This window comes from Sipha flava, unplaced genomic scaffold, assembly GCF_003268045.1.
Source record: "Sipha flava isolate LNK unplaced genomic scaffold, YSA_version1 302_pilon_pilon, whole genome shotgun sequence".
In the NCBI taxonomy this organism is placed as follows: Eukaryota; Metazoa; Arthropoda; class Insecta; order Hemiptera; family Aphididae; genus Sipha; species Sipha flava.
Window position 1 is genome coordinate 363,181 of NW_020272978.1, and position 12,306 is coordinate 375,486.

Below are 12,306 nucleotides of genomic sequence, written 5' to 3' on the forward strand. Positions count from 1 at the left end.
TCGAGACAAACGCTGTAAATGACCCGCATGTATGTTTCGAAGCTCGTGGCTTGAGTATGTGATAGCTGGGTCTATTACGAACAGTGTGTCATTGTTTTCGTCGGAGCACGTGTTTTACGCGTGTGCTACGACCATGAGTGAACGTCAAGTGCCGACTACCGTTGCGCAACGTATTATCATTCGTTTTTTAGTGGGAGAAGACGTTAAAAACACGGATATTTTTGTGCGTTTGCAAAAGCAGTTCGGTAGTGAGTGCCTGAGTAGGGCTGCCGTGTTTAAATGGGCCAAAGCATTCAAGGATGGCCGCAAAACCGTCGAGAATGAGCCACATGATCGTCGACCGCGAACCAGCGTCACACCGGACAACATTCGCCGCGTAGAACAACTCATTTTGGAGGACCGTAGGATAAATGTTCGAGATATTTCGGCTGAAGTCGGCATCAGTATTAGTAGTGTAGAGTCTATCATCCACGAACACCTTCAATATCGCAAAATAACGGCACGATGGGTTCCTAAACTGTTGAACTTTGAGCAAAAATTCACGCGGTTGGAAGTTTGTCGCCGCTTACTGACGCGATACGAGGCAGAGGGGAACGATTTTTTAACGCAAATCTTCACTACAGACGAAACATGGGTACATTATTACACTCCCGAAACCAAGGTGTCAAGTAAAGAGTGGAGGAAGAAGGAAGGGGCGCCAGTCAAAGCGAAGACAACCTGGTCCGCGGGTAAGGTAATGTGTACTGTGTTCTGGGACCGGCAGGGCGTGCTGTATGTCGATTTCCTGCACACTCAACGTACCATCAATGCTGCTTACTACTCTAACCTTCTGAAAATATACGTGAAACCCGCTTATCGCTCGAAACGGAGGAGCATTCCAGCACGAAGTGCGATTCTCCTCCAGGATAACGCGCGTCTCACGCTCGATACAATATCAAAATTGGGGTGGAACATACTGGAACACCCCCCCTACAGTCCGGATTTATCGCCCTGCGACTACCACATGTTTGGACCACTGAAAGAGGCCCTCGGAGGTCAAAAGTTCAACACCGACGACGAGGTAGAGAGGTTCGTGCGCACATGGCTGTCCGAGTTGCCCAAGGAATTTTTCGATACCGGCATCAAAAAACTTCCGGAAAGGTGGACAAAATGTATAAATATTGAGGGGAATTACCTAGAAAAAATGTGATTTTTTGTAAATTTTTTCGATAGTAAATAAACCTGTTAGAGCATTTGTCTCGATTATATTTGAACCACCCTCGTACATTTGTTTACTTTTTTTTTTTTTAGTTACGGTTGGGCAATGAGTAAGGCAATGCCTAAAGATGGATTTTTATGGTATGAAGGGGATCTTAATAATAATTTGTAAATTGAATACATTGTTAAGATCAAAAATAGGCCAGCATAGACTAACAGGCTTGGCTTTGCTGCATGTGCATAAAAATATTGTCGTGCCCATTGATGAAACAATCAACAAATTTGCAAAAATGAAAAAAATAAATTTGGTTTTTTGTTATTTGACTACTTACCAACCTTATGTTTTTTACTTAGATATTTGTTAAATTAAGTTACCTATCTTAATTGTTTTTTAAAGTTTTTAAAATATAATAATATAATAATTAATAGGTACTATTACTACTATGATTATTTGTTTTTTTTTTTTTTTATACAGGATTTAGACTGAAGGTACAATTTTAATATAAGAACTATTTGTGTTGTTATTATTAATACTTATTTTATATGCAGTAGGTTTTAAATATATTTATTAAATAAATATTAAGTTTAATTTGATACTTGTATTTTTATTTATCCACTCAAACGAGCAGCAGGAACATGAGCTGTAGGAGGAGGGTCCAAGATTTTTATTTTATCTGTACTCTAACTATAATTATAGTTTAATTCAATACCAAAAAATTACTGATAATAACTACAATGTGTCCGGGGGGAAGTGACCGCCCGGCATCATATGAAAGTATACCAAAAGTTATGCAGGATCCACCTTTAAACGGGGGGTCTAACTTAATTATGTTTTAAGGTATGGGCGTTTTAATTTTTTTCTTATCAAAACAAAATCTGCCAATTATTTTTTTATGTATCTTCAAAAATATGCAACTTTTTTAAATATTTTTATTTTTAAGCTGCTTTATTATGCTATCAAACAACATAACACAATTAAACCAGAAATGTACAAATTAATTTGTAAAAAATCTACATTTTTATAAGTAAATCGAGTATAACATCAAATAATCTCCTATTTACTACAGCTTTTGTTTATATTTTATTATTCTACTAATTAATAACTAAAATTTTCTTAAAATTATTTTTTTTCGTATTTTTCATAATTTCCAAGTAATAGGCTGTTAAACTTAACTATTTTGAATTCTCGGAATCGTTTATCGCTCTGTGTAAGGTGTTTACAAGAAAATAATTTAATACCGTAAGGTCTACATTTTGTTGTTAGTTTATCGTGTGTGTGTTAGTTAAATTTTAGTTGCCCGTAAACTTTCTTTTGTTAACCTACTAATAAACCAAAATGCCATGTTTATTTAATTTGCCATTTGGGCACATTGCTGATATGCATTTTGTGTACGGATTTTGCAATGGAAATGCTCGAGCTGCAGTGCAAGAGTATAGGTACCGATATTCAAATAGACTAATTCTTGGGTACCGATCGTTTATTGCGATTCACAGACGCTTGACAGAATTTGGGTAGTTCAACGTCGTAATGAACCCGGCGTAATTTTGAATGTGGGACTTGAAGAAGAAGTTGTAAACATAATCTCAAGAGATCCAACAACAATTAACCGTCGTATTTCAGCAAAACTGGGTATACCAAGAACTTCTGTATGGAACATTTTGAAAAAAGAAGGCCTTCATCTGTACCATTATCACCGATCTCATAATTTAATATTCGGAGATAATGTGGCAAGATCAATTTTTTGTATGTGGTTTCTTCGTGAACACAGAATAAATATGGATTTTGTAAAACATATTCTTTGGACAGACGAAGCAACATTTACCAGAGGAGGTATACAAACCATCGCAACTCACATGTCTAGGCTGTTGAAAATCCGCACGTTATTTGGTCAACTGCATTCCAACATCAATTTTCAATTAATGTTTGTGCTGGAATGATAGACGATTTAGTTATTGGACCGTATGTTTTACCGAATCAATTAAATCATGAAAATTTTTTGACATTTTTACAAGAGGTATTACCATTACTATTAGAAGACGTACCACTTACAACACGTCAAGTAATGTGGTTTCAACTTGATGGCGCACCTGCACAGTTTGCCCGTACAGTCCGTCAATTTTTGAATACGAATTACACACACTGGATCGGGCGTCGTGGGACAGTATCTTGGCCACCACGATCACCCGATTTAACTCCTTTAAATTTTTATTTGTGGGGATACACGAAGCAGAAAGTGTATTCAGTTGTCATCAAGACTCGTGACCAATTGTTGGAGCGTATCACCATTGCAGCAGACAAAATTCGACAAAATCACGTGAAAATTCAAAGAACTTCAAAGTAAGTGTTTCATTTAGAACTCAAGTATCTCTGCAGTCAGGTGGAAAACACTTCGAACATTTAATTAATTAAGCATAACTTTTATTTTCTTTATCTAAATCTGAAAAGGTTACAGTTCATTCACACGATAAACTAACAACAAAATGTAATAATAGACCTTACGGTATTAAATTGTTTTCTTGTAAACACCTTACACAGAGCGATAAACGATTCTGAGAATCCAAAATTGTCAAGTTTAACAGCGTATTACTTGGAAATTATGAAAGATACGAAAAAAATAATTTTAATTAATTAATAATTAATTTACTTTCATATGACGCCGGGCAGTCACTTCCCCCCCGAACACATTGTATAGTAATAGTCACAATAATTATACACACATCACACATATTTTGCACAAAGGTTTACTATAATAGGTATGTACTATAATTTAGGTTAGAGGGTCACTTTTGTAAAGCATTTAATTCTGAAGAAAACCTACTGATGTCATAAACTATACTATAAAATACCTTTGAACTGTAGATGTTTTAAAGAAAAAAATGAAAGTTTACGTCTATTTAAAGCGGGAAATCTTTATATGCCTTGAGGAAGCACTTAATATTAATATTAAGAGCTCAAATTTTGAGATAATTTTTTTAGTTATTTCCCATAAAATTTCGAGATGGGATTCAAAAAAAAAATTGTCGAAAAAAAAGCACCCTAATATATAAAATCCAAATACTACTGACTCACTGATCGCTATATCTCAAAAAACTATTCAACGTACGCACCTAAAATTTAGAATTGTGGTTCCTTTAATACTTTCACCGAGTAATAAGAAAGTATTTTTCGAAAATCACACATTTAAGGGTCGAAACAGTTTTGAACTGGATGTATAAATTTTTTGTTTTGGTTACTTAGGAAATATTTAATTTGTTTAATATTTTGATTTTAATAATCACCGATTAATTATGTAAAATATTAAACTGTATAAATCAATAAAAATTAAAAAATATTGTGTAATTCAAATGCACTTTAATAAATAGCATTTATTTGAAACCTCGAATTGTCAGACTTTTCTAGATTTATAAAATGAATAAATAAAAAAAATAACTATCCAAAATAAATTGAACATTGTTGTAATGATATTAGTATATGTTTTAATATAGTAAACGGTACACCAAGACCTGATAGACATGGCTATATTTAAAGTGTACCTATTACAATACTTAACAAATTATTTCAACCGTTATTTCGGATGATTTATTACTTGAACTATGCACTTAAAAATGCATAGATTATATGGTAACTGTTGGGAACAGATTAAGCTGCACAATAAAGCCTTTGCGCGTCCGCGCAAACCAACAAGTACGTGCCCGTGAATGTAATAACGATTCTGTAGAGACAGCGCCAACCGGTTTTTTTCACGGGAAATGATCGACGACTACCAACGTCATCGCCTGTCTCCGTTTGCAGTGCGTTTTCTGTTGGATTTCGGTGCATTTTTGCAGGCGTCCATCGCGACACCCACCTAGCCCAGATATGTTTCGGCCGGCATTTTTGCGTCTGTCAACGTATGCACCACTCGCGTGTGAGTCCTCGTGGTTTTTTTTGTCTCGCTAAGCGTGAATGTGGACCAGGCTTTTGCGCCTCCGTCACGCCAACCGGTATCGGTGTGTTTTTTTTCCACCACTTGATTCTCTGGTTCATACGCGCAAGAGCGTCGACCACGTGTTCGCCTGTCTCTTCCGAATATCACCATCCGGTGTATATTCTTGTTTTGTTTGCGTTTCGGCCACGGTTGTTCTGTCGCCACCACCATACTGTAACTTGCAGTCCGGCCAGTTCCAGACTTCAACGTTCATCATCAACGGCGTTGTCCCATCGGTTCCAGGAGGATCAGGTCACGTTCATCTTTTCTTTTTATTATTATTATATATAGTTGTTTTGATCGGACTAATTATTTGTTATATGTTAATACATGTCAAATAGTATAATTTTATTTAGTTTATATTGTTGATGGTCACACAAGGTTACGTATATATATATATATATATATATGTATCTCATCCTCATTCCTTGTACAGTCCACTGTCTTGTTATGTTTCCTACATTTTTTTTTCCAGATAAAATTAACAGTAATACGACCGGCGAAATACGCCGAATAAAATTCTTTATTCGATTTTATGGTCTTAGTCGACAGTAACACCCAAAAGCAGTTGAACACTCACAATTTTCTCAACGGACAACGTCAGGTATTAGTCACTCATTGATCATCGTTACAACTCAAAATTATACGAACTTGAAATTTGACATGGTGGTCTCTCCAATATTCAATACATGCAATAAGAAGAGATTTAGACTTATCAGAGGTAATTCAGTGTATCACTGAAACTACCGATTCATTTAAACTTTATTTGTTTTATAACCACTAATAGTTACACAAAACTTGGTTTTAAATAGTGTAAGGTAATAATCCATTAAAACCTGTCACGACCAAGAATGTTCCGTACGAAACCGGGTAATCAAGTTAGTAGTTTGTATAATATTATTAATTTATTTTAAATTAATTAAGTTATTTTAAATTTAATAATTCATGATTCACATTATAAATAATAATACATTAGTTTTCAACAATAATATTAAGAAATGTATTGTATTTTAACATTATAAGAATAATTTAAGATGAAATACCAACTAGATACAATTTTGAGTCATTTTAGTAACTTATTTTTGTTTCATAAATTAGAAAAATTTTCAAATAATTTGTCTTTAATTAGTAGCAACAGTGCATTTATTGATGATTTTGTACTTTGTTTTCTAAACATTGTATTTTTATGTGTATTAACTTATAAACGTAATTTTACAGAAAATATAGTATGAATATTTTGACATAGTATATTTCCCGTTAAGGAAGAAATACGTTTTAGTTAGAAGGATTCAACAATTTTAGTTAAGAAGCTTTTGGGTAAAACGCATCTCAATAAGAATTATTATTACATTACATTTTTAAGTATTCAACCTATATCAATATTTTCATAGGTTGAACACTTTTTAATTCAACCTTTTATGAAAAATAGATCTTGGTACATATAAAATTACGTTTATAAGTTAAACACACACACACACACACATACACAATGTATAGAAAATAAGGTACAAAATGTATAAAAAATATAAGATACAAAATGTGAAAATAAAAAAGCTTTCTGTGCGTGAAATATTCTAATTACATTTAGTGCTTATATTGGATATCCATTTTGTGTTTATATATATATCTCTATTTACATTTAAGAATTCAAAAGATTATCAATCAACCTTTTATAGTTTGATTGTTAAAACTCAATAGAACTATTTAAAAGTAAATTAAATAGTTAGCACGCACAAAAACCTTTTACATGAAAAATCAAAAACAAAATTAGTGCCTCCTGGGTTCTCTTACACATGCTTACTTTGACCTAAGATACTGACACTATTTCAGATAATCTTACAAATAATATAGTCTTATGATAACAAAATATTACCTTAGCTAATTTATTTCATTGGTCTATATTCTATAATTTAAATATTATAAATTAAATTAAATTAAATTCTTTTTATTAAAACTAATACATAATCAATAAATAAATTTTAAAATTAACTACACAATAAGAAATTGTAAGTACTTCACAAACAACAATTCTATAAAAACTCTATTTATACTTATAGTTATAGTTAAATAGAAGTTAAAGTATAAACAAAGTTTTTAAGTTTCCAAATACACATATATAATGAGAATTTACAGAACCGTTTAGTTTCACTTTAAATGTAATATTATTAAAAGTGTAACTTATTTTTCTAATAAATGTTGAATACATTTTATATTTAAAGTTTAACATCAAAAAATAAAATAAATTATCTAAAACTATTGTTTAAAACTCTAAACATATTTAACTGACAAGAAACTTTTGGTTTTTAATTTAATTTCTTTGTTCTTCAATTTAGAACTGGATTATTAAGCAAATCATACATAAATACAAAAGAATCTAATTATGTATTAATTAAAGTGCTCCTATTGACATATGCTGTTCATTGCTCATTATGTACCAAATAATTTCTTTAATTTAAATTTTAGTATTACATTTTTAAATATTTATCAACATGTTTTTAAATTATCATTAATACATTTTTTGGCCATAAATTTAATATTTTGCTAATAAACTAGGTTAAATATACTAAATTTAAATTGTTCTAAAATTAATAATAATTTAAATTTGAATGAATTATCTTATTTAATCGACCAACCCATGAAAATATTTGTAAAAGCATAAAAGATAATATGAGGAATAAAGAAGAATACCTGATAGTAATCATCAGTGTTTCATAGAATACAATAATTTTTAATATTAAGTTAAATTTGGCTTGTTTGCCTCATTAATTCATTTGATCTGAAGAACAATATCATTAAACATATCCATTTTCTTACCAAACAAACAAGTAAATCAAAGTTTAGTAAACTAATTTGGAGGTATACATTTAAGAAACAATATAATATAATATATTATATGACTGCAATATTTTATATATTAACATCAATAACTTCACACATTAATTCAACTAAAATTATATTCAGAACTAAGATTAAGAAAAAAATTAATCGTATTGGTAATATGAGTAATTATTTTATAATGTAATAGTTGAAGTGTACAAGTATGTATCAAAAAGTATGTTTTTTTTTTTTTTTTTAACAGACAATAGAAGTAACTGACTTGAATAATAGGAGACTTTTAATATTCAAATAATAAATTACCTATAACAAATGTTATTTAGTATACTGACATTTATACTAATAATAACAATGAAAACTATGAATATTTCGTTCAACTAGAAGAATTGGACAATTTAGAAACATTAAGTTGTATTTTGATTTAATGCTCATCAAACTTAATAAAATAGGAACCAACATTAATCAAGGTAACAAAAGTAAAATAATTAAATTTTTTATTACAGTCTTTCAATGCTGATTTAATAACTAAGTATTTTATATATTTATAAATAATTTGTTCATTTAAATTTAACATTGTACTATAATTTTATATTATATTTTATTAACAATTTAAAATAATAATATGTTTATATAATTTAACCAGAGATAACAATTTATTTATTTGAATATAATATTGTACTAGTTAAACTTTAACATTTTGTTAAAAAAAATACTTTAACATTTTGTTAAAAAAAAAAAAACTTTAACATTTTGTTAAAAAAAAAAAAAAAGCACCAAGAGTGAAAAAGATTTAATAAGTCTATTGAAATGTTACTAAAAATAGAAAATATGTATAAAAGAATTATTATCAACAATCACTGTATCTACTTAAATCGGGCAAACATTTTATAAATTATTTTTTTAACAACAAGAATATTATTCAAAACCATTTTTAAAGTAAATTGCTATAAATAGTACTCAAAATGTTGATGAATAATTTTATATTAAAATTTAGATAAGCAAAATATTTAAAAAAAAAACCATTTTTCTCAAAATTTATATTTTTATGGAAATTGTCCTTCAAATAAGGCAGCAGATTTCTTATTTGATCTATTTTAAACGTTTTGTGTTAATAAGTTTTCTGAATGGTATACTGTATGATAGTAAAATGTCATCAATTATACTACTTTCAGTTAAAAATAAAGCTATAAAGTTATTAACAGATATTTTTATTTTATATTATTATTGTTATATTTTTCTTTTTGGCACTGAAAATTGGTATATATAGTTTGACATATTTACTGATAAAAATGGTATTTATATCCTGTCCATAAATAATTTTCCTTTAACTGTTTATTTAATATAAAAATCAAATGAATAAATTTACATAATTAACTGGAATTATTTCTTGGTCTTCCTACATAATCCAATATGTCCTCGGGAGTGTCTAAATATTCAGATAGTACAACTATTCCAGAGCAAAGGTAAGTATTAATATCGTTATCAGTAAGATCTCGGACAGCATCTTTTAGACTTTGTTCAATTTCAACCAATTCTTCTGCTGTAAAAGGATCTGGCACTCTACCATTTACATTGTTTAAATGTTCAGTTATTGTCAAATATACTTTTGTTGGATCATCAGAATGATTATTATAGATATCATCGTATATATCTTGGACTAGTTCATGCAAAAATCTTTGTTCTTTTGTATCATAACGTCTATCGTCCATTGTGTCTGTAACAATTAAGGTAACATAATTTTTACATATTTATCTTAAGGGACATATATTTTATTAATTTTACAGAATTAAAAGAAAAGAACAATGTCAATATTTATAATCAGTATGATTCAATTCAAATCAAATTTTGTACATAAATAAAAAAATATATTTGATCTATAAATATGTCTTTTATATATATGCTATCAAGTTCAGAGACAATTAATATGTGTTCGAAAATATATCATTGAAGCGTTTTTTATGTAATGATCATATGAATAAATTAAAATATTAATTATTAATTCATCATTCCAATCAGTGGCATGGCAAACTTAATTCACTAATGAGGGACAATAATTTATATTGTCTGACCCACCACACACAAAAAAAAAAAAAAATTAAAATTTTTTAAAAAAAACAGTTAGTTTAAAACAGTTTAGTTATTTAAACAAAAATACTTTTTTTAATACACTGGACAATCTTCCAAGTTTTATTATTGTCTCTTCAATATCACTTTCACAGCTCAAAAACAATAAATTTTCCAAACCCGGAACACCCACCACCTTTTTAAATTGAGTCATATGCCAAAAATAAAGTCTTTTGTCACACCACTGATTCTAAAAAAATATTCACAGTTGTATATTTAAATATTTGAGTACTATTTAGTATTATTAGTATTATTAAATATAAGAATTTTTTTTATATTCACAAGTAAATTTATGAAAAATAATATTTGGTTATTAACTAGTGAAAAAAAAGTTGTATTATTCTTTATAATTATAAATAATTTTATTTACAATCAGGCTATCACTATGATGAAAAAATGTTTTTTTTTTTTTACTTGTATGAAAACATTACAGAATAATGTTTTTGGATGAATTTAAATTAAATTTGACATAAAAAGGGATTAAAAAATTGCATCAGTCATTTAGCATAATTCTTATATTAACAATATGAAACTTAGGTTTGGTTGATAAGTCTTTTATGTATCAATGTAATAAGCATTAATTTGTTTAGTTATAATGAATAAATATATTACCGTTATGAGCTGGATCACACAAAATAAGCTGTGTATATTTGTCTTGTTATCTATAAATTTGACACTGAAGTTACCTAGAAAATAATGCAATTATTTATGAAGTATTTTTTAAAAATTAATAATCAAATAAAAAAATGTATTGAATTATTTCTATTATTATTTTTAAAACTTTAAGCATTCCAAATGTAGTACAACTTTTTAATTAAAAATTAGCATCAGAATAATACATTTTTAAAGAGGGTAAATCATTGGTGGAAATTGGTGGAAAAATAGTGAGCAGGGACGGATCCAGAAATTCATCAAAGGGGAGAGGAGTAATTTTAATGTATCCATCAGATATTCATACCTAATAACATACTTTTTAATATCACTATTTTTAATTGATCTTTACAAACTAGTATCAATGAAAACATTTTTATACTTTAGAAAAACCCAAATTTTATAAATGTGGTCGAGCAAAAATAAAAAAAATATCAAAATAATGAAAATACACATTTAAAATTACAAATATAATAAGGTTACAAATATTTATATTCTACACCAGTGGTTTCCAACCGGTGGGCCACGAACGCCCTTGAAGTGTGCCACAATAAATCTATAAATTAATTTATAAGTATGTATTTACCAGCTTATAATCAATATTTGATAAAAACTGATGGAACTAATTGTAGATACATATAATATTATTTATTGTAAGTATGCCCGTCGCAGCCGTTTCAATTGATCAATTGTATTAATATATTTCACAATAAATAATCCTCTAATAAAGTAGACTGTAAAATGTGTACATATATATGTATAAAATATGGTTCACCTAATACATGGATTGGTGTGCCGTGAACATTTTGTTAGAGATGGAAGTGTGTTCAAACAGTTCAACAGGTTGCAAACCACTGTTATACACAATAAATTAGATAAGAGGAAAGTGGAAAGCTTGATAAGAAGATTGTCAAATTCGGTAATAGAGCTTTCATTTGGATTTAGTGTTAAGAATTGAATTGATTGGCGAAAGATTCTGATTTCAGAACCAAATTTTGTGTTATATCGGCGCAAGGCCTGGAAGCTTTTGCCACACCTGCAGCAACTCGGAGGCCGGAAAACTAAGTGCGACGTGTACAAGGGACATTAAGGACGGGGATCAAAACGCTAAATGTAAATCGATCGTTCGATGCATCATGTATCATCGTTTGGCGGTAATAGGGTATACAATAGCGATCTTCTCTGACTTACTTGGAGAGCCGTGAAAATGCGTACCGGCGGCTTGTTACAAAATCCGCTCGAGAAATGCCGTGATTCTAGAGACGGCGAGCGCAGTTGGGAAGTAATGACGACCAACGTGCGGAGCATCGAAAACTGCACAAAAAAGTGTCCAGTGCGTCCGTTGAGATGTTATGGCGTGTTGTTATCACGATACGTTTGTCTGGTGCTATCAACAACGCGCCAATCGATCGCTGCTCGGACCCAGTGATTTTCAACAATGGTTCGACAATGTTTGTTGTCGCTATCATCGACGCTACTGATAACGGTGTGCTCGCCGTAAACGTCGACCAGTATCACGGAATGTGGTTGT

The 12,306-nt window shown here is 29.8% G+C and overlaps 1 protein-coding gene across 1 annotated transcript; it reads right to left on the minus strand.

The window, feature by feature from the left end:
- Positions 1 to 9,314: 9,314 nt before the first annotated feature.
- Positions 9,315 to 12,144, minus strand: LOC112686241. The gene is made up of 3 exons (XM_025558447.1): positions 11,967 to 12,144; positions 10,737 to 10,810; positions 9,315 to 9,714 (listed from the first exon to the last, which is right to left on the minus strand). The coding sequence occupies exon 3, from the start codon at positions 9,707 to 9,709 to the stop codon at positions 9,371 to 9,373; it is 339 nt and encodes a 112-aa protein (XP_025414232.1). The 5' UTR covers positions 9,710 to 9,714; positions 10,737 to 10,810; positions 11,967 to 12,144; the 3' UTR covers positions 9,315 to 9,370.
- Positions 12,145 to 12,306: the final 162 nt, after the last annotated feature.